This window comes from Lytechinus variegatus, chromosome 2 (assembly GCF_018143015.1).
Source record: "Lytechinus variegatus isolate NC3 chromosome 2, Lvar_3.0, whole genome shotgun sequence".
In the NCBI taxonomy this organism is placed as follows: Eukaryota; Metazoa; Echinodermata; class Echinoidea; order Temnopleuroida; family Toxopneustidae; genus Lytechinus; species Lytechinus variegatus.
The window spans coordinates 58677038-58700657 of record NC_054741.1 but is presented as its reverse complement, the minus strand read 5'-3'; the positions used below and the strand labels follow the sequence as shown (position 1 = coordinate 58700657).

The 23620-nt window shown below is 37.7% G+C and overlaps 2 protein-coding genes across 2 annotated transcripts; one reads left to right on the top strand and one right to left on the bottom strand.

The window, feature by feature from the left end:
* The first annotated feature begins 27 nt into the window (after positions 1-27).
* On the top strand, positions 28-14981 carry LOC121408482 (malate dehydrogenase, mitochondrial-like). Its single transcript, XM_041599962.1, has 8 exons — positions 28-197; positions 2424-2676; positions 5649-5758; positions 6850-7053; positions 7754-7852; positions 12668-12718; positions 13003-13104; positions 13812-14981. Exons 1-8 carry the CDS (start codon positions 126-128, stop codon positions 13932-13934), a joined length of 1014 nt encoding a protein of 337 aa, XP_041455896.1. The 5' UTR covers positions 28-125; the 3' UTR covers positions 13935-14981.
* A 4863-nt stretch (positions 14982-19844) lies between these two features.
* On the bottom strand, positions 19845-21223 carry LOC121408480. Its single transcript, XM_041599961.1, has 2 exons — positions 20374-21223; positions 19845-20162 (listed from the first exon to the last, which is right to left on the bottom strand). The coding sequence occupies exons 1-2, from the start codon at positions 21216-21218 to the stop codon at positions 19916-19918; spliced, it is 1092 nt and encodes a 363-aa protein (XP_041455895.1). The 5' UTR covers positions 21219-21223; the 3' UTR covers positions 19845-19915.
* Between the last annotated feature and the right edge of the window lie 2397 nt (positions 21224-23620).

The window sequence follows — 23620 nt, the reverse complement described above, 5'->3', positions numbered from 1 at the left end:
CGATCGCGTCGATCGATTAACCTTTACCCTTCTCTTACGTCACACGGTACGGAGCACGTACAGAGTAAGAGAGAACTCATTCTCGGAATTTCTTTGAGGAAAACTAGTTGAAAATATCAGTCATCATGTTGAAAAACGGAATTCAGAGGTGTCTCTTGAGGGCACAATCGATAAAGAGTTTCTCAACTTCGTGTCAGGTAAATATGAACTGGATGGAGGTATGTCATGAGATTTGAGAACAACACAATCGGGACACAATCGTGCCGCGCCGGTAACTTGATCATGAGCCGCTTGCGTGGCGTGGCCATGTACCATACCGGCCTAACGATAGGTACCGGTTCAGGCGGTAGAGTTCCGCATCCCGCGAGCCCCCGGCCCGGCCCGGGGACGTCACGGGATCTCAGTAAAATGTGGAAATGTATGGATGAAGGTCTATTTATTGTGACTCACAAATCTTGACATCGAGGCACAGACTGGAACCTAAAAAAAAATTAGACTAGATATATTGCCCTCTGTCTCGATCAACCATTTTGTCTTTTTAAAAATTTTTGTTCTGAATTTTGAAAGAAGGAAAGGTATCGTGGCAGAACTTCTCGTTTTTTTGAGGTCCCACTCTGTGACTAGATGTCAGGATGAAAGATCATCCATATGGTAAGAGCTTAATTTCTATTCCCACATTTTATTAAGATTACTATTGAGACCCCAATCTACCCCAGTGTCTCCCTCGTTTTGCGCGGTTGACTCCTGAAGATGAAGGAGAATTCAGAGGAGAAAAAAAGGATGAGGAAGAGAAACTAGAGAATGGAGGGGGGGGGGGGCTACAAAAATAAGGGGAAGAAAGAAGAGGAGTGGAAGCTTATCTTTCACTCAAAGATAAAGGAGAAAAGGGAAGAAAAAGAAGCAAGGAAATTGGATGGAATGTATATAAAATCATGTTAAAGGATGACTAGTTCTCCACTTTGGTTTTGAATAAACTGATACAAAATTTGATTGATTTTAAAGTAGATTTCAATGTAGAATTTGATCAATCTAAAATTGCCTTACAAATAACTATTTTGGAGCATTAGTTTCCTATGTTTTGGTCCAAAACTCTCGTAAGTGCATTTACATTAAAACTGTTTACAAAATGTTGCATTCATGAAGTTATGTAATGCCATCTGACACAATCCTGAACCCTCCCATTATTAAAAAAAAGGTTATTGCCCAATATAGATTCCAAGTTCCAAATCTGAGGAACTGAACTCATTTTAGAATGTTTTTAAAACTTTATTTTGTTCTTTGGCTGCTGAATTGGTAGCAGGTAGGAACACTACAGTATGATAATAGATATTCCCAATCTATCATTGTTATAAACATTTCCCTTTATCATCTTTCACTAAACAGAATATATTTTCCTTACCCTATATACTTGGGTGTGAATGATAGAATGACAATTTTCATATATAATAATTGTCAGGTATTGGAAAATGGATGAATATAATATCAGGTCAGTTGTCAAATGTCATTTTGAGGTCAACAAACTTAGGATTTAATTAAAATGATTTTTTTTCTCATCTGTTTGAAAAAAAAAGACATTTGTCTTAGTTGTTTTCAAGGTTAGCACTCCTGCTACACTCCTGCTTTCATGACTTATTGCCAAATAAAAACAAGGAATGGAATGGAATGTAGATTGAATTGTGTAATGCAGGCAAGACTGCAGAGGTAATCCACTCGATGATAATTCATACTATGCTTGGAGAAACCCTGGCTGCATAGATTTTTAATTTTGGCTATTTTCGAATCACGAATGGGTTACTTCGACGGTACAACAGTGACAACAACTAATACTTACCTGGTACTTGCACTGACGATGCCACACGGTAGATAACAGACAACAGGAACAGATATTCTAGACTTCTAACTTCTAATATCAACAGACCACGGCGCCGAGTGGGGAGCTAATCTGGGATGCAGGTCCTCACTCGATGGCGGTCTTCTCTAGAGCTCTATCATGTCTACACGGTGTCTCTTCTCATCTCCAGCTTGTGTACGTGCTGTGCAACGCACACACGTACGTAGCAGGCGTAGGAGCATATAACGGCTCCTCCAATCAGGAGTGCTCCTCGCCTACACACAGCACACACACGGACTTAATACATACATTGTACGTAGAAGGCGTAGGAGCATATAAAGGCTCCTCCAATCAGGAGTGCTCCTCGCCTACACACAGCACACACGGACTTAATACATACATGAACATAGCTCAATACATAGACTTATAGTTATACACATATTAATACATATAGGGTACTGAATGTACATGGCCCAATTACTACAACACAAAGTTTATTAAGATAGTGAGCTTAGTGGGGGAAAATCAAGATCAAATAGTCAGAGGTAGATGAACTTTCAGCCATTATCTGCTTGTGTTTCTTTTTTTCCAGGCCGACTCTAAAGTAGCTGTGCTAGGTGCATCTGGAGGAATCGGCCAACCACTATCACTGCTTTTGAAGGAGAGTCCCTTGATCAGCCAGTTGGCTCTGTATGATATTGCACACACACCAGGCGTTGCTGCAGATCTTAGCCACATTGAAACTAGGGCCAATGTTACAGGTTACCTAGGCAATGACCAACTCGGTGATGCTCTCAAAGGAAGTGATGTTGTTCTTATACCAGCTGGTGTCCCTAGGAAGCCAGGTAAACAATACTTTCTCAAAGTAAAAAATGTAGCTTTATAGAAACCTTTCAAATATTAGGTCCTACCCCCTATATCATTATACAAACGATGCATGCACATCAATTCATTATGCGATTTTTCCTCACCCGAGGATAGGCTCTGTTCAATCCACTCGTTGGGCCGAGTGCAATGGATTGAACAGAGGCTCAACAAAAGTGGATAGGTTGCAAAATGGACAAATGAAGCCGTGCATCATTTGATTTATAAAATACGACTCTTGGAGATCGTGTTATCTGACATAAAGAAAAAAAAACAGGTAGAATTTAATATTAGCCTTTGTTCAGCAACTTATTTTCTCTGATAACAATACATGAATACTTTTCAAGTTATTTTTCCCCATGTGTATAAGTAGTCAAATTGTTTTTATTCTTTTGTGATGCACTTTGACTCATGGATTTAAGTGCACACAGTCAGCCTTCTTGATGCGCGCAAATGCACACACATACAAAATGTACGTACACACACGCATGCTCACCCGTACACACTGAGGGAGAGAGCTCAACCGTGCAATGTAAAAATTAAAAATGCACGGTCGCCGTGCTATGGAAAATTAAAATGGGAAAGTAAAATTTGCATGCAGCACAAAATATTGGATCAAATATTGAATGGCTATCAACCAATCAAATGAAAAAAATCTTTGTGTGAGTTGTATAAATGATGAAGATATTTTTGCATTCCCAGTAGTTATTCTACTCTCAATCTCCTGTTCAGTGTTCTCTTTGTCTCTCAGTGCAAGAATGTCAGTTATGTTTAGTCCTCTATGCTCTTTGCTAAAAAAGAACTGTAAAGATAGCATCAGTTACTGCATGTATACCACTTAACCCTTCCCTCACCTCTGATCTCTTTGTGGTCTTATCATATTACATTTCAAGAGCCAGCCTCCATATCTTCCTACTGACCCACATGTGTCTATCCCTGTCTGTCTCATCATGCATGCATGCTGCATAGTGCATACTTCACAAGTATGTAATTTTCAAGTCATTCATGTTGAATATGATCTGCTTTTTGGATAAATTCCACCAAAAATTTCCCAAGTTGTCTCTTGCATAGGGTAAAGTCGGTTAAGTATGAAAATGAATATAGAGTTGTGCCATATCAGAAGGTTTCAAAGTGTTGTAATGTTAAAGGGCAATTGAATATATAGATATTAGCCTAAAAGATGCCTTCACATTTTTTTAATGAATAGTGACCATGTATTCTAGAAAATTGATAAATACTTTGTAGGAAATAAAATAAATAATTTCATTTTCCTTTCATTTATTTTCCACATATCAACCAAAATACAAAGCACGATACCGGTATATAACTCATCTAGCAATAGTATAAATGATAACAATAAGTATAGACAAAAAAATACAACCTTGAGTGTAAAGTGGATGGACCTATAAAAGTAAAATAAAAACTTGGAATGGCCCCTAAAAATATGCGCAATCATTAACAGCTGGAAAGAAATAAAGCAGAGCTTGGAGAAAGTAACAGAACTGCACAAAGACGAAAACGAAAAGTGGTACGAAAAACAGGTTACTAGACAAGACAAAGAAGGAAAAAAAACATAGAAGACCTGTCTATTATTGCCATTTAAGTTAAAATGATTCAGATGGAAAGTGCATATCTTGTTGTATGCCATGAACTACATTGTACTGTAGACGGGTCCATCTCAAAGGGTAACTGCTAGGCCCGTTTTGAAAGTCCATTTTTGATGCACGTGTACACGGCGTGTTTTTCGGTCGTGTACACGTTGTAAACACTGTGAGAGCGAGTTCTGTTTTCATGTCGACACGGTCCCGCATCAACATGTCATAAAAAGGGGTCTATATAGCCTAAGTCACGGTTTTAAAGCTTACCTGATAAGTTTGAAGTTACAATCCACAAAAATTGGTGCAAATTAAAAGTTTACTGGGCTTAGCAGCGCATTAAATTAATAAAGAATGCAAAAGAAAATCAGTGCAGGGCCCTAGCTAGCGCCGACGCTCGTTGGATGCGCATTTTGTATACTGTACCGTACATGCATGCACAGATCGCTGCAGAATAAGTGTAACTGAAGTTATCGATTGATTTTCATTATTATGTTGCCAATTTGAAGAGCGTTTGTTTGTAGGCTTGTAGCACATGTGTGCGAGCGTATAACACGTAAGTTGAAGCGATGATCGCTATCGCAATTGGTGATTCTCAAATTGACTCTGAGTGTGATTGAGCAATGCTTTCGAGCTTTCGAGACCTGAGCAGACCCATTTCGTGGTACAAAAACGTGAGTCTCCAGAAAGAATGTTGATTAAATTGGCGATTTTGGAAGTGAACTCACTCTGGATTAATTGAAATATATTGACATATTAGTAATTAAAACATGTGCAGTGTCTGAGAACTAAGAGGCTGTGAGCATGTTCACTGACTTTGTAGCCCCATGCAAGCTTTATGCTGATGCTACCGTGTACACGGTGTTGGAATTTAGTACACGTGCACTGACTTGACCGTGCGTGTACACGTGTACCCGAAACGGGCCTAGTAACTGCAGGTGTAATTATTTGTTTACTTTACTGACAGACGGGCAGAGTGAGGGCGGAGAGCACCCGGCGAGCCCCACTCATTTTGGTCCTTTCTCACCCTAAATTCATTTCCATGCATTTCTATTGATCTAACTCATTTTAACTCCTAAATTACAGGGAATAATTTTGCTATATATATTTGAATAGCATTTTTGGTCATAAGAGAAAAGCTCTCAACTAAGTAATGTACAGTCCTATGTAAAAATATGCTATACAACAGAGTTATTGCATAGCAGTCTTTCAAAAATATGGAGCAAATGGCGATGCGATGCCAGGAAAATTATTCCCTGAAATTTTATCATTGGCCTATTGGAGTTAGCTATCCAGTGTTGGCAACCCCAAATAATTGAAATGAATTATTTTTCTAACTTTATTTTATTGTTTTGTAGGCATGAGCCGTGATGACCTGTTCAGTACGAATGCATCTATTGTGAGGGATTTGTGCAAGGCAGCGGCGGAAACTTGTCCTCAAGCTATGCTTGGAATCATCACCAATCCAGTAAGTCAAGATGGTATTAGGGTTTCTTGATGTAAATTTAATTATCACCTGCTGTAATTTGATAATATTGCAGGTATCTTGTCCCCATATGGATGATTCAACCATGTTTGTGTTTTATTCAGAAAAAAGAGAAAGCTATGACAGGTGATTTAGACTGGGAAAATGAGATTGTGCTTGGCATGTTTGTCAAGACGGTATCAGAGCTTCTTGATGTATATTTATTTATTACCATCTGTAATTTCACAATATTGCTGGTATCCAGGGTGCTACATAACTTTTTAGAAGCACTTGCCCAGTCGGGCAAAATTTCAAATATTTGAAATATACTTGCCCAAAACTTTATTTCACTTGCCCCAAAAAAATCCTCAAAAAAAAAGTTTTATCTCTTCAAAAGAAAGTTTTGTGGTTTTATAAACCACCGACTGTTTTCTCTCTTTTGACATGAACCTATCTACATGTATCTGCCATGACCAAAATTAGGGTCAGTATCATATCATATCGATCCTAATTTTGGTCATTCTACTGTGAGAATTTTGTTTGCTCAATTTGGGCAAGTAGTTTTGGTCTTTACTTCAGAACACTTGCTCGACTCTGTTACTTGCCCCAGGCAATCGAACAAGTGCTTATGTAGCACCCTGCTGGTATCGTGTCCGCCATGGATGATTCACCCATGTTTGCGTTTTATTCAGAAAAAGTTTAGGCTATGTGTAAACAGGTGATTTGGACTGGAAAAATAAGATTGTGCTTGTTAAGTTTGTGACTTTTCCCCTTGGACACTGACGATTTGAACTTGCATTGTAGCAATATGTCATGTGACAAGTTTTATACAGCCTTGTAGCAGTTCTAGACAGTTATATTCTCCCCCTTTCCCCAAGACATTAAGGAGTAACCTCCAGAACAGAAGTCCAGTGAAGTGGCTTGTCATAGAAATACAGGGAGGTCATCTAGTAGGGGGGAACACAAAAAGAAGTAAGCTTTTTACATTATATCTGGCTTGAATTTATGGAAAAAAAATCATTGTAATGCTGACTATTAGAAGGAAAACAAGACAGAATATTCAGTTTGTTTCCTTTTTTTTTCTTACACTGTAGGTTAATTCAACAGTCCCGATAGCATCAGAGGTTTACAAGCAAGCTGGTTGCTACGACCCTTCCAAAATCTTTGGTGTGACCACGCTGGATGTGGTGCGTGCCAATACGTTTGTTGCCCAAGCCAAGAGTCTGGATGTTTCTACAGTTAATGTCCCAGTCATAGGTGGTCATGCTGGGGTCACGATCATACCTCTCCTCTCACAGGTGTGTATTTAGTGGTTTCACAACATTTGCTCCGGCAACAATTGCTCCGCTGTAAATTTCACACATTAATGGAATGACCGAATTAAACCCTGGATTTAACGCTATACCCTATCTTAAAGTTAAATACCAATTCTGGTAACAATCTCAAAATGAGTTCAAACAGAATCCAATCAAATGGCCACCCAAAGGTTTGTAGGCCTATGTATGAATTAAAAATATGTGCCAAGTGGCTCTGGAAAGAAATGGGCAATTTCTGAGAAATGAGCAAAATAAGCACAGAACTCTATAAAATGTCAGGTTTTTTTCCAAACAATATTAATACACTGTCCCACATATGCCTTTTTGATCATGATTTTTTTTGTCTCACCTGCAAAGCAGAGTGAGACTATAGGCACCGCTTTACAGACGGTGGCGGCGTCAACACCAACACCAAACCTTAACCAAAGGTTAAGTTTTTGAAATGACAGCATAACTTGGAAAGTATATGGATCTAGTTCATGAAACATAGCCATAAGGTCAATCAAGTATTACTGAACATCCTGCCTGAGTTTCAGGTTGCATGACCAAGGTCAAAGGTCATTTAGGGTCAGTGAACTTAGACCATGTTGGGGGAATCAACATAAAATGCAGCTCTGGCGGGAGTATGTATTAGTTCACTAGATTAGGGTTTAACTTAGGGTACTCTCTTATTCTTACATAGACTGCACCAAAAGTCAGCTTCACTGAAGACGAGCTGCCATCTCTCACTGAACGCATCCAGAATGCAGGAACTGAAGTTGTGGAGGCCAAAGCTGGAGCTGTAAGTATTTCCAAGAATCAATTAATATTCCCCAATAATATAGTGATATAATTTTCTTTGGCATTCCCTTCAGCCCCCCCCCCCCCAGCAAAAATTAGAAATAGGCAAAGGCTGATTCCAGTAAAGTATAGTATTTTTTTAAAAGAGCCCTTCTATAGACCTGAACATGAGGGATTTCCCCCAGATTGTGACTTGTGTGTAGTTTTTGTTACCTTGATAGTGATAACACAAAAGAATTATTAAGTTCTATCGTGAATTATATATTTTACCAAGGTTGATTTAAATTTGTTTGTGATCATTCTATAGCATTAGGTTCCCAAACTTTAGTAGGTATATCAATGATGTATTTCTGATCAATTTTGAAATACATATTGTTAATAACTAAAAATCGTTTTGGCTTTGTGTGTACGGTATTTCAATCACTTTGGTGAATCCCAAAGTGCATATAATCTCAATTCATTAATAATAATAATAATAATAGTACATTTCTTAAATACGCATAACACCTACAGGTCTCTATGCGCGAGTGACTAAATCAAACATTCTGAAAAAGGTGGGTTTTTAATTGAACTTTGAATTTCTCAAGCTGGGTAATATTTCTTAATGTCGATGGAAGAGAATTCCATTGTGCTGGTGCAGCTTTCTGGAAAGCCCGATCCCCATATGATTTGGTCTTGACAGTAATTTCAGAGAGAAGATTTTGTGAGCCAGAACGGAGATTACGCTTAGGTTTATGAATCTGGACAAGTTCTTGAAGATAAGCAGGGGCAATACCATGAATACATTTGAATGTTAATATGAGAAGTTTATATTTGATTCTTGATCGAATGGGTAGCCAATGAAGGTCAGATAAAATAGGGGAGATGTGTTCAAATTTTCCTTTTCGAGTTATAAGTCTAGCAGCAGAATTTTGGATATGTTGTAATTTATCGAGAAGCGATTCCGGTATTCCGAATAGTAAACTATTATTATTATCTAAGTGACTTAAGATGAAGGCATGTACTAATTTTTCTGTTGTTTTCCTATCAAGATATTTTCTCATTTTCCCAATTTTGTGTAACCCAATTGCAGCAGCCCTACAAATATTGTTAACATGGGACTTCATTCCTAATTCATTCTCGACAATTACCCCTAGATCCCGTGCCTTGGAGACTGGCTGAATAATAGAACCAGCAACATTTAGAGTTGAAACATTATCTGAGTTTCTGTGACGCGATGTTATGTGCAAGATTTCAGTTTTCTCAGAATTCAACTTCAAACCATTCATAATTGACCATTTCATAATTTCATCTAAACAAGACTCTATCCTAGAGATAATTGAACTACGGTCCTTATCTGAGAACATCATATATAACTGGGTATCATCTGCATATACAATTCTGCTCATACCTTGCTCCTCAATAATGGATTCTAGAGAAGCAGTATACATTATATAACACAGCGGTCCCATTACAGAACCCTGAGGTACGCCATCTGACAACGAAACTGGTGCAGATGACACACAATCAATTACTACACTCTGAGAACGATTTCTAATATATGAGTTGAACCAGTTCAATGCTAGACCTGAAAAACCATATCTGGAGGACAGACAAGATAGCAAAACATCATGATTAATACAGTCAAAAGCAGAAGAGTAATCAAGCAACACAAGAAGTGCTTCCTTGCCCTTATCAGCCGTTAGCAGGAGGTCGTTGTAGATACGAAGCATAGCTGTTTCAACACTATGGTCCTTTCTATAAGCTGATTGTGTTTTGCCATACAGATCATTGGATGAGAGATAAGCATGAACCTGCTTAGCACATGCCCGCTCAATTATCTTACCAATGAACTTCAGTTTAGCTATCGGCCTGTAGTTTTTCAGCACCTCAGGATCTAGTCCAGGTTTTTTCAAAAGAGGATTGACATTTGCCTGTTTAAGAGAATCCGGAAAGTGGCCATTTCTGAATGACAGGTTGATGATTCGAGCAATCACAGGAGACAATTCATCCACACATTTCTTGACAAGCCATGTCGGTAGAGGATCCAGCTCACAGGAGGTAGATGGGGAATCTATAATCAATTTCTTCACTGCTTCAACAGTAACACAGTCAAACTCTAACATACAAGGATGCTCTCCTGGTGGCACATCAGTGGCTGGTTTAGGTGAACTTACAGGTGCTAACGCAAAAGAAGACGTGTCCCGGATCATATCCAACTCACACTTGATGTTGTCAATTTTGTCAGAGAAGAACTGTGAGAAATGTTCTGCAAGTTGGCGCCTGTTCATACCCTCGTTTGAAGGAAGGGTTTTGCTTGAAGATGGCGAGGATAATCTACAAACTTTCTGGAACAGTTGACGTGCACTACAGCCTTCAAAAGAAAGTCTGTAATATTCTTTCTTTGCCTGTTCAAGCATGTTCTTATAAAGAATACGTTGCTTTCTGAAGATTTGTCGATATACCTCAAGTTTAGATGAATTCCACAAGCGTTCCCATCTACGCAGATCCTGTTTAGCTTTACGGAGGGAATTATTATACCATGGTGCATGGGGACGGGCTCGAACTTCTCGTATCGTCTCAGGTGCATGGACATCCATAAGATCTGCTAGAACATTTTCATACTGATCGATGAGAACATTGAGATCAGAAGATGGAGTGACGCAGAGTGTTGACGAACGAATATCAGATCGAAAGGCATCAATGTCCATGTCTCGAAATTTGCGAAATTTGACCTTCACCTTGTGTTGCTCTGGTTTACTCAAGTTCAACCAACATTCAACAACGGCATGGTCTGATGGCAAAGGATTTGATGTCTTAACTTCATTGACGAAGTTATCCAAAGCTCGTGTCAAGATAAGATCCAAGGTGTGTCCGGCCTCGTGCGTAGGACCTGCCACCAATTGACTGAAGCTAGCTGAGGAAATGATATCATTAAATACCACAGCATTTTGATTGGAAGCATCGTCCACATGAAAGTTAAAGTCTCCGCACAGCATAACAAAACCGGGATGTAAAGCAATGTCTTCCAGGAGAAGTAAAAATTCATTGTAGAATAGAGGAACAGTCAAGCGCTTATCTGAAGTCATTTGTGGCCTGTAGACTACTACAAAACGAACAGGTAAGCAGTTACTGGAACTAATAATCAAGTCCATGTATTCAAATGACTCAAATACTTTGGTTTCGTACAATCGAACATCAAATGACTTCCGAAGGCAGATGCATATTCCCCCTCCTCTCCTGTTTAGTCGTGGCACATGGTGCAGCTGATAGTCTGGAAGTGTACTTTGTAAATCTGCCAAAATGTGATGACTTCGATAATCCGCTGTCAGCCAGGTCTCTGTAATAGCAAAGATGTCAATGCTTCTCTCAATTATTAGATCACAGAGCACATGAGTTTTCTCATTGAGCGAACGGGCATTCCATAAGGCAAAAGTACACTTATCATTGCCTAGTGAAGATCCAAACGATGATAACAATGAAGGATCAGGCCCAGGCCGAAGGTCTGATATCAGTGACGTTGAAGGCAAAGACTCCTCCGATGATAGTGAAGAAGGCTCCAGCTCAAGAGAGTGGCTTTCAGAAGTGGTATAAACTGTTGAGCTATTACTAGCAAGGTTTTGGTCCCCAAGCTTTTTAAAATTCTGATCAACTTCTCTCGGAATGACAAAATGGCGCCTCCGATTCCTTCCACCCTTGTGGCCACGTCTAGTTTTAGCTTTTCTATGAATCTTAAGATCTCTGATTCTTTCCCTCACACATGGTTCCAGATGGTACGCAACATGACGTAGGTTGCAAAGCTGTGCACTCGTGTATGCTCTTTGAACAGGCAAGGTGGGATCTAGACTGGTTGACGTAGATGAATTTTCAACGCCAGTTGGTCCTGGGTTCATGTGAACATCTCCACACTGTGCAAGTTGAAGTTGAAGTTGGAATGTACATACAGCATTGCTGTAGTAGGCTATTCTCCTTCCACAAAAGCCCTTGTGTGGGTGTTCTTTATTCTTCAGGTCATGACTGTAAGAGTGAAGTTGATGTCCATTGTAAGAAGATCCAGCAATGAATTGAAATGAAATCACCAGGACAATAAGTTGAATAGCCTTCATTGTGAAGGTAACTCCAATCAAAAGAGGAATTAACTTCAATTTCTTAGTTGAATGACCAGTTACTGGTTCTGTACTGCAATAATGGCTGCTTGCTACCTTGCTAAGAGAACCAATGTCCAAACATTTCAACCCAAAAGAACAGCTACATCTTGTGAAGAACAGCAATAAAATGATCTAGCCAAGCCCAGACCACTCAATGAAGGTCCTAGTACAGTTTGAACACTAAACACAATCAAAATAAACAGTAAAACGGGAAAGAGTGCAGAGGAGGAAAGAGCTGCTGTTACGCGCTCAGTCTCACATCATCAGTAAATGATATGAATACCCGGCATGCCCTAAAGCAATTATCATTTGAAGGATATGAAATATGTGTTTTAATGGATAAATTTTGAGGTTTTCCATCAAAATTTATTATGATTGGGTTTCTAACCTCTTAATTTTTTTATGAATCTTCCTAAGTAAGGAATCACAAAATATAGCATTCTAATGTCTAATAGATTTGTAAGATTCAAAACACATCACCAAGAGGGCACTAGATAGAACAAAATTCTGAATTTTGATGGTTGAAAAGAAAGATTTAGATTTTAATGTTCGGAAAATATAATTTTTTTTAGATTAGAGTGTTATAATTTTACATTATTAACACTTTACCAATAACATAGATGGGCTCAAATTTCAGTTTGTATTGAAAACTTCTGAATACTGTGAATTGCCTTTTTTTTGTTCCACAGGGTTCAGCCACCCTTTCTATGGCATTTGCTGCAGCAAGATTTTGTTTCTCTGTAAGTATCAAGAATTATGCAAATATATATTGAAATTCATTGTTGTATTGAGACTAAATTCATTGTGGTTTCCATGTTTCCATTGGTAATTTAGTTGTATTTCTCAAAAATATGACTATAATTTTGGTCTCGCCTGGTCTCACTTTCAGCTTTCATCCTCTTTCAGATGAAATGTTATTTATACCATTCAAAAGACCACAACATGGGTGAAAAAAAAGACTAAAAGCAGTATCAAGAATTACAATGTAAAACAATAAGTAACTATCGTTTTTTAACTTATTCAGCTTCTTCAAGCTATCAATGGAAAGGAAGGTGTTGTTGAGTGTGCTTTCGTCAGATCCGACTTGACGGAGTCACCGTACTTTGCCAACCCTATCCTCCTTGGGGTAAGTAGTTGCAGAAATCTGTATATAAGTTGATTCAATTTTAATAAGTGGGAAACCAACCTTGATATAGAGAAAAAAAAATTGGGTGCAAAGTGAAAAAGAAGAAAAAATAGAATGCTGAAAGAAGAAAAAAAAGAAAATATAATGTCAAATGTTTGAAAGAAATTGGAATTTGGAAAGGAAATAGAAAGTTATTGGTGATTGAAAAGTTAGATCAATAATATGTTAATTGCAATTTAGCATTTTTGTTGAGTATATTTTTACAAGTGGTAAGGATTAATTTCCAATTTTGTCCTGTATTTGAATATAAAGAATTGTGGTTTTGTCTTCTAATGTTCATTGTTCCTAAGGTGATAATCAAATAATATTCAGGGCTATAATCATAATAAAAAAATGTTCTAATGCTAGGTCAACTTCTGGTAAGAAATGAATCTAATGACCGAGGTAATAATATGCTGAAATGAATCCATTGACCGGGGTAATAATATGCTGTAACGCACCATTCTGGGAAAAGTGCTAATAAAAAATTGGCTGTTATTATTATTAAGTAATAATGTTTTAAACTGGTGCTGCAATTTTTTCCCCTTACTTTGCTTTCGATTTTGCTCTTTGATATGTATGCTGGAACAATATTTCAATAACTTTGCCATGTATGTATTGTTACAAATATATATATTTCGTTTTTAATTGTGCTTCTAAAAATACAGAAAACCGGTATGGCGAAAAACCTTGGATTTGGTGAGCTATCCGACTTTGAGAAGCAGCGTGTAGAGGAGGCCATGGGTGAACTCAAATCAAGTATCAAGAAGGGAGAAGACTTTGTCGCATAAAAACCTTTCTATTCACACAGAGTTTTATATATTGCGTCTGACGCTACTGATTTTTAGCAAGGTAACGGTTTCAGTGTACAAAATGATGATAGCAACACCTGGTTCCTTAGAAGTAATATGATTTGAGGAAAAATTGTTCAATTATTTGTGTTGAAGTGTATGAATAAAATGATTGTACTTCCTCTTTTTTGTTGTTGCCAAGTGCTACACAAGACAGAAGGCCTACGGATTGAAATAAGTCTTATCATTATTGGTAGGAGGAGTTGTTTTAGACATAAATGTCAATCATTGATACATGTATTTGGCATTCTTTATATTAGACTTTTCAAGTTATATTCATTGAAAGAAGTAAAAAATAAATGAAATCAGTTTAATCGCTACAGATTGTAATTTATTAATGAGATTGTTGAAATTTGGTCAACTCAAAAAACATGTTGTCTGAAAATTCTCATAGAGATTTTCAGTTCTTTAATATATTTATAACGAGTATGTTAGCAGCCTATTTTCAGAGGTATAGATATTAATGGTGCTAGCTTTCATACCAGGTGGGCGTTTCATAAAGCTGTATGTAAATTACAAGCCACTTTATGAACAACTGGTGATCCTTTTTAGAAGCTGAATAAACACCAATGAAAATTTGTGCACATAATTTACCACAAGAAAGGACCACCAGTTATTACAGTTGCTTGTAAGTTAAGAACAGGTTTATGAAGCACCCACTGGGTAACAAGATGAATTGGTCGAACTAAGTTTGTCATTCACGTAGGCATTGTTCAATGTTAGGCAAAAGGTCAAAGATTTACTCCTATCCTTGCGAATCTTGTCCCAGTTATCAAATGAGAAGGTCCGGTTAAAGAAGAGAAAACAATTCAAAACTTGTAAGAGGATACCCCATGTGAAGGGAGAGGTACACAATGACGTAATAACTAGTGGATCAAATGTCAGCTAGTGGTTTCACCAGCTTGTCTATTTGTGATGATTCCTTTCAGATGTTAACAATATCCTCAAATGATATTAATGCATTAAAGAAGGTATCAGAAAACTGCAGTTTGATGTCATGCTTCCTTTTTTTTTTTAACTTCATGGTTATAACAGTTTGGTAGATGGTGATGATCTCTATTAACCAGGTAGAGTTTTAAATGGTAAATTTTCAAGGAAATTCCTTGTATAATTATGAAGGCCCACTGTTTGACTCGTACAAATATGGCACCATTACATTTATTTTATACAAAAAAAAGTTATATTGGGCTTTTTTTTCATATGTCTTTGTATAAGATTCGTTTGGATCCACTGACATGGGGGTATTTTAACTGGTTATAGGTAAACTTTTCTGAGAATTCTAGGATGCTTTTGAGAAAATGTAATGTAACAGTGATCCATTTAGTAAACCCATAAATTGAGTTGGCACAACGAATCCAAATTTTATTTCTAAAAAGAATTCAATGTGTTTGTGTAAAATTTTTTTTTTTTTTTTTTTTTTGGGGGGGGCCAGATTCACTTATAGCGCATTTTCATGATAGCTCAAAATATCAAAGGGGTTACTTCACTCCAGCCTAAACATGCTATCTGAAGGGATATACATATAAACTCCTCAAAAAAAGTTTGGACATCTGACTTTGATCGAAAATCCCTTCTTGGTTTATATAAATATGTTATGTGTTATTAATAGCAGTGAATAGATCATTTAATTTTCTTTAAAATGATACCCTACATGATATGATTATGGTTCACATGGAGGTGCAGTGCCATGAAATCTGGGGCAAGGTCAAAATTCAAAAGTTGCAAAATGACACAATATTGAAAGTCACTGTTGTTTTTTCGGTGGTGATGAGTGAGTTTCTCAGCGATTTCTTTTAAATGTTTTCATGCACATTAACATCACCATTAACATGGAATCAAACACACCTCTGCACAACCAAAAACATAACAAACATGCATGGGTATTTCAAACTACGACTCAAACCATGTTATCTCACAGTACCATCACTACAGAAGCAGGGACTTGATTTGAATGGATTTTCATCTGTATTGACACACACAAGAGTCATGTTCTGTAATGACCCATCATGACTACATGTACATGTCTGCTTGTTTTGCAGCTTTTCAATTTAGACCTCATCCAACACTTGAATCCTGCTCTTTTTGTGATGGCATGATCATAACAAGCATGGTATCATTCTAAAAAAATTACTTTATCTTTTGAATGATATTAAATACGCATTGTGTAAAATTGGGAGAAATTAATGGCCGAACACAATTTTCCAAACCTTTTTTGGAGGGGTTTATATATTTATAGATGCCGTGTACAACTAGCCTTTGTTACTGGGCATATTGCCATAAAGAGGTATTTGGCTTGAAACACGAGTATATCCTATTCTGAAGGGTCCATGTGTTGGAGCAACAATGAAAAAAAAACAAGGTTGACATGTCCATGCTTTATTCCAACATGAAAGTTTATTTGATGCACAAGTTTCTGACGATGTCCTTTCGTCTTTCTCAAGTAACTGACAAGAGAGGTGTGCGATTCCGTGTACAACTAGCCTATGTTACTAGACATATTGCCATAAAGACTCATTTAGCTCAAAACATGAATGATATCAGAGCTCATACAGACATAACAGTGCATATGTTTGAAAAAGGAGGGGCGTATCTAACACCAAGAGTAGGTTGTTCATTATAAGCGAAGAATGTCATATATACATCTGTATGTACATGTATACCGTATGAGTAAAAAAAACTCGACACTTAACAAATCCCCATTAATTTGAAACCATATGTGATATGTGCTTGGATAATTAGTAGGTATTCTTTGCAGTGATGCATATTTTGACTTGTACCAAAGTAATGAATTACTGCAGTTAATAAATCTAGATGTCAATGATGCGATGATCCGACAAGGGTTGCATTAAAATCCAATGCAAAACACCCTTTTCAATAATCAACATAAGACTTAATAAATGCTTATAAGTATCCTCAAGTTAATTTCATTAAAAGGGGTTTGCAAATGTGTTTACTATTACTAACTCATGTATGATTACATTGGCATCTAGATTCATTCATTGCATTGCTTTGGCGCAAATTAAACTCTACATCACAGTAAAAAAATACCGCTGATAATTAAAGCATTAATACATACCACATAAATATGGTATCAAATTATTTAAGAGAAAATACTCTTTCATGCCATCTATAATGATTGTGTTCGCAAAATATTTTTTCCTCAAAGATAAATACCAGTAGTGGTAATGATCTCAAAATGAATTCGAACAGAATCCAATAAAATAACCACCCAAGTGTTTAATTGTATGTATATCAAAAAATATGTGTCCAAAGTGGCTCTGGAAGAAAATGCTTAATTGCTTAGAAATAAGCAAACTAAGCACGGAATTCCATCAGATGTCAGGTTTGTTATGAAGCAGTATTAATACACCGTCCCACAGAAGATTTTCTGTGTTAGTGATCAGAATTATCGGTTTTCAGCTAAGATTGCATGATCTCACAAAGATGTGTCAAGGTGTCAAGTTTTTTTTTCTTTTAATTCATATGGTATAAAGTTGATGCCTTAAATTGTAATACTTTACCTAGAGCATGGCAACAATTCAAAAAGGGAATATTTTACACTACAAATGGGGAAAAATTATAATGGGCACAAACATCCAAGGCCAGCAAAAGAGCATTGAGGCTGGCCAATCAATGGGGTATCCGAAGCCATAGCCTAAATAAGTTAATGTAAGTCCTGATAGTTTTCAGTAACTGTTTATTAAAATTAATGATTTGCATGATGAATGATTGGTATGATACAAATAACAATTCTCTTGATAATTTCTTTGAATCCATCATGCTTTCAAAATTTCACCTAGTATGAAATGTGCATTTCACATCCCATATGCCCGGGAGGGGGGGGGAGGGGGAATCTGCCCCCTCGACATTTATCGTTTTAATTATGCCGCATAAATTTTTTGGACCGCACTGTACTAAGTCTCGCGCAACTCTTAAGACCAAATTTGCGATGACTGGGTAGTGGGTATGCAAAACATACAAAATTACACAAAATTATGTAAGTGCATGCCAGACCAGAAATTGCTTAAAAACGTATATGGTCATGCATCATGAGGTCGCACCCTTTTGCATTACATGGTGATTTTTGCTTTCGCAGCACACTTTCAACTTTAAAAACATTTATCTGACAAAGTATACACCCTATGATAGCAAAAGTATACATTTTCTGAAAGGAAATTGCACAAGGAATCCAAATCTGCACTCAAAAATAAAATTAGGTGTAAGTCAACAGTTTTACATGGACTTGAATAGGGAAATTCTGATGTTTTTTTTAATCTCATGGTTTTTGTCATAAAATTTGGTGTAGTCCCCCTATGACAAAAATAATACTATATTATGATAGAACACATTCAGACCTTTCTAACAATATATAATTGTGTAGCGTTCATGTTCAATTAATGATCTGAAAATTGACCCTGACTTTAGCCCCCCAAAATGATGCGTTTCAGGAATCGTATATTATATATCAGGTGTTATAATGCTTGCAATACCAACATTTGTTGGGTTTTCTTTGCCTTGTACATCAGAATTTATAAGTTATTAACATTTTAAAAGGAATTGATGGTACATACCGGTAAACAATTCAAAGGAAAAGTAACAATTGAAATGTACATGTAAGTTACACAATTTGCTTACCAAGGCTCTTATTACAATGATCTGCCAAGTGATGATGACATGCAAGAGACAATGTCTATACACTGTAGGTTCAGGGGTAAAGAATGAAACAAGTTTGCAGATGCTGTATGTACAAACATACATAAATTTATATGAGTTCTGCAGCTTCATGAAAGAAGTTTCTGAAGTGCAATTGCACACATTATATCCACATAGTCTGTGTTTGATAGTTTAAAGCCATGGCGGGTTTTGAAGAGTTCAAAGCCAAAATATAGTATGCAGTCCTTTGGTATAGCATTTGAGGTAGGTTCCTTTTGACCATTTCACACAAACACTTACTTTTTAATGTCAGTGTGTGTATTTAGTGAAATATGTATACATGAATGTGTAATAAGACATCAGTGAAGATGTACAAACTTGGTACTTTTAAGAAAATAATGCTAAACATTCTAAAATTCGTAACACATTTTCTGGATGTTTGAAGGTCATAGACCTTTGTCAGTTAATAATTTGGATGATTTGTCTTAATACTGAGCAGTATTTTCATCCCCTCAGAATTATAGGAAGTGTTTTTTTTTTGCAATCGATGCAAGTTTAGTTAACATTAACTGTCATTCAATTCAAATATGTGTCAAACTGGAAGAAATGTCAAAATTAAGACATTACAAATTTATCAGTTTTTTATGTTTCAACCTTATCACACAGGTCTATGACATGGCCAAACCTACTTTTCAATCATTAGACAGTGGAGTATGTTAGCCTTAATTTGATACCAAGTTTGTAGGTTTAAGCCAAGTTTTGACAAAAATAATGATGTTTTCCCAAAAATTGCACCAGAAATTACGTTTTCCCATTGACTTTGTACAGGCGGCGCCGCTTCCGGGAGCGCTGCTTCCGGCACCACCACTCATCACCTCTGGTGTCCTGACTTTTGAGAGCTACATGTAGCTATATCTCAAGTTCTCTAAAGTCTACAGCAATGAAACTTTCCAGGCTATTGCCTTATTAATTCAGCTTTAAAATGACATATGACCATATTCATGTACAAATCAAATTCAAATTGTGTTTCTAACCAAAAATTCATAATCATTTCTACTTTTTTCTGATTAACATCAATTAATTTTTTTGCTCTTTATGAGCAGATTTTGTCTGCAATGATTTCCATCTGAAAAACAAAAACACAAAAAGTAAAAAAAAAACAAGAAATACATAAAAAAGGCTTTAAAAAAATGTTAGATGGGTTCAAATAACCCGGAATATGGTTAAATACAAATGAACCAAACTTATTTTTCCAATCACTCAAATATTTAAATGGCATCTTGGTGCTTCTTAATAAGATCTAATTTCCTTTGCTCTACTTGCTTCTTTAGCTGTAGTACTTCCAATTTGAGCTTCTGTTCTTCCTCTAGGTAATTCAGTTTGATCTTCTGTTCATCTTCAAGGAACTTCATTTTCTGACGATGTTCCTCTACAGCATGTGACTTCAGGGTTTCTTCAAGGCTGGGGGATGGGGATGTTGCTGGAGTCGACACCCTAATTTTTGTTTGTGAATACCTGTGAAATATGAACAAAGGCAAAACTTTTAATATCAGGGATATGCTTGAAAGAAAAGGTCTGGAATCATCTAGAATGACCCCTTACCAACATGAAAAAAGTGTTTTCTATGACCAAAGATATGTTGAAATAGTCCTGTTAATGATTATTATTCAAATTTCGAATACTGCTGTGAAATTTTATCTAGAGATCTAGAAAAGTAGGAACATACCGAAAAGGAAGCACTGCATCACTAATTACAAGCCCTTGATCCATCTCGTACCTGTCAATGCATTCTGGGTTTGCAAAGTGAAAATGGTAGATGTCAGTGCTACAAGTGCAATGATTTTCTCGATGCTGAAGTACAATTGCATACCACTTCCCACTTTGAAGAGATGAATCAGACTGAATGAAGAGGGCATGTGCATCTCGATCAATGGTAACTTGGCATGCCAGAGGCAACTGACGTGTATACCTCTGCCAACTATGAACATCTCCACCGTAGTATGATCCATTCACTTTATCTCTGTGATACCGAACTTTCTCAATGCGCTTTTGAACAGTTGTTTTGTTGTTGTCGGAAGGTACAAACTTTGGATCAAGTTCTACAAGCAAGACACCAGAAGATACTTCCGCCAATGTCCAAATTCTGAATCCCTTATCTGAATAATAAGCATCAGTCGTTAGCACATCCCCATCGCGATCAAAATTGATGGAGTGAAGCCCGCTCTCTTTCAAAATACCATTCACGTTTGGGTCAAAGTATATGTCAAGGTTAACGTCTGATCGCATCCTCACAACCAATGGTTCGATGGATATGCTGCGGACAAGATTGTTGTGATCGCAAAACGAAGGAGCTCCTCCAATGCGTATGTGCGGGAATTCCATCGTGAGAGACGGAGAAGACTCGACTAGGGCCAGACCGGTTATGGCCAGGCTTATCGCGTGCTTTAATTTTATGTACCGGTACCTATGGCGACTGAGTCGCTGCACAGTGACTTGGTTGGGTTGGTGGTATCTCAAGCAGTTAAGTTTTATGATGTACTGGAAAAACTGGATATGAATTGCGCATTGCATTCTAGGTGATGGAGGGACTTTCCCTTTTGGCCATCGGGCTAAAACATGAACGTCTTTGGTCGAAAGAGGGCCAGTGATCGATCTTGCTGTTTGAGGAACTTTGCCCGGGGTCCACCCGCCAGTCATAAGGACCACTGATCATAATACCCGCTAGTTATAAGCACTGATCTCTCCCCTATCAGTCATAAGGATCGCCATAGGCGGATCCAGGGGGGAGGCGAGGGGCCCGGGCCCCCTATTGGCGGAGCAAAAAAAAAGAAAAAATCATAATACCCGCTAGTTATAAGCACTGATCTCTCCCCTAACAGTGGTTATAAGGATCGCCATAGGCGGATCCAGGGGGAGGCGAGGGGCCCGGGCCCCCTATTGGCGGAGCAAAAAAAAGAAAAAAAAAAGAAAGGAAAAAAGAAAGAATGGGAAAAGAGAGGAGAAAAGAGGAAAGGCAAACATAAGAGGAGGAAGATGAGTGAATAAAGTAAGATGAGGGGAAGACTTGGAAAATATTATTTTTTAATCTTTCAAGTCGGGATATAAAATTTTCGATCGTTGTGATCGCAAATCGGAGGAGCTCCAAAGCGGATTTTCAGGGGCGCGAAAGTCAGATTTTGCATCGTGAGAGAGACGGAGAAGACTCGGCCGACTAGGGCTGGGTAGTCCACGTCCTGGACGATTTTTACTGATTGGGCAAACCATAACCAACACACACACGCCTGGGCCCGCGCCCTCCACTGATTCACTTACCCCCAGTGATTCACCTTACCCATTGATTCACTTTCCCCGAAAATGACTATTCAGGGTGTATGTATGTGTGTTATGGGGTTGTAGTGTGTTGGGTGTTTGGCGGGGTGTTTGGTAGTCGTGTCGTACAAAATAACAACAGTCCAGGAGGTGGACTAAGGGCTGGGCTATACAGGAACACTTGGCTACATAATTATAGCGTGTTTTTTTTTAAGTAGGCTTATACCGGTACCTATGGCGACTGAGTCGCTGCACAGTGACTGGGGTTGCTGGTAAAGTTAGAAATTGATAAATGAAAAATATTGTCTGTTAAATTCCAGTACTCTGGCAGTAGATCCAAGCACCGACCTATGCCGCAATGTCGCATTGCCGCTCATGCATCGCCTACGTTTAGACTAAAAATAGCTGGCAGCGTAGCCCGCAGCGTTGACACTATAATCTTAGACCGTGGACCCTACCATGCTTGGACAAACTACCGGTAGTCGTCCATGAAGTATCTCAGGGATTCCCTGCTGGGATTTTTCCAGTCTTTAATGTTTAGTTGACGATGTTGTTGTTGTTGATTCGGTTGTAACAGCGCATTCAAAAAAATTACGTAAATTTATATAGTCTTATCGTACACGGGTCACTAGTAATTTAATGCGTGCATTAATTATTTATTAAAAATGAAAATAAAAACAAGAAGAAATGTAGAGAAATTGTTCTATCATGCAGTATGTGTAATTTAAGTCGAGATTTGTTCAATGAAAAGAGTCTGAAAAGCGATGAAAGATGTATATGCCGCGGGAAGGGGCCGGGGGGCACTCCCATTGACGAGTGGATACCATGCGCGACCATGGGGTCTCGAAAAGCACCCTAAACAGGCATTTTCGATATTCTGAAAATGCACCCCTTAACAAGTATTGGAACCAAAACGATACTCTGCAAGTATTCCCTGAAATGAACCCCTAAACAAGTACAGCGAAATTTATTGTTATGTCACGGGTCCGTCGGTCATCGGTCTTTACTAAGCTTTACACACATAATACGGCCCCATCTTCCACACCTCGTGCAAATTGTGCTCTAAATCGTAAACACGTAGTGTTGGGGCAAAAAGGACAGCCTTCTTAAAACATTTTAATTTTGTTTTATCATCCCCGCAAATATGACCCTAAACACGTAGCTTGATCCTAGCGAAATAGATGCCATTTTTTCAATATTTTTTGACAACCTTAACGTTATGTACGTAACGTGCCCTATCTTGAAAAAGACATCCTTTTTACGTGGTTTTTTTTGTCGCGCATGGTATCCACTCGTCAATGTAAGTGGACCCCGGGACCGGTATATTTGCTCACTGCATGGCTTGAAGTGCGATGAGAATGAATAAAAAGGATCATAAAAATTATGATCATCGGGATTAGGTATGATTAGGCTATATCACTGGCCACAATATAAACTTCCAAAAACGTGAAAATATTACACTGATGCAATCTGAATAAAAAGGAAATTATTACAGAAAGGAGGGATTCTGAATAATCTGAATACCCCCCCTCCCATCGTCTGGCAAAAAAAAGGGAAAGGAGAAAAAGAGGGAGAAAGGAAGAGAAACGTAGTGGGAAAGAAAAAATTATTGTTCATTATATTATAATTATGTTATGTTATATTACATTTCTTCCATTATGAAA

Excerpts from the sequence above, each read along its gene's own strand:
- LOC121408480 (XM_041599961.1), bottom strand. The coding sequence starts at position 21,218 with ATGCAATGCGCAATTCATATCCAGTTTTTCCAGTACATCATAAAACTT. Across the intron at positions 20,163-20,373 it reads GATGCAGTGCTTCCTTTTCG|GTATTCACAAACAAAAATTA; the intron begins GTATGTTCCTAC and ends CATATTTCACAG.
- LOC121408482 (XM_041599962.1), top strand. The coding sequence starts at position 126 with ATGTTGAAAAACGGAATTCAGAGGTGTCTCTTGAGGGCACAATCGATA. Across the intron at positions 198-2,423 it reads GTTTCTCAACTTCGTGTCAG|GCCGACTCTAAAGTAGCTGT; the intron begins GTAAATATGAAC and ends CTTTTTTTCCAG. Across the intron at positions 5,759-6,849 it reads TTGGAATCATCACCAATCCA|GTTAATTCAACAGTCCCGAT; the intron begins GTAAGTCAAGAT and ends CTTACACTGTAG.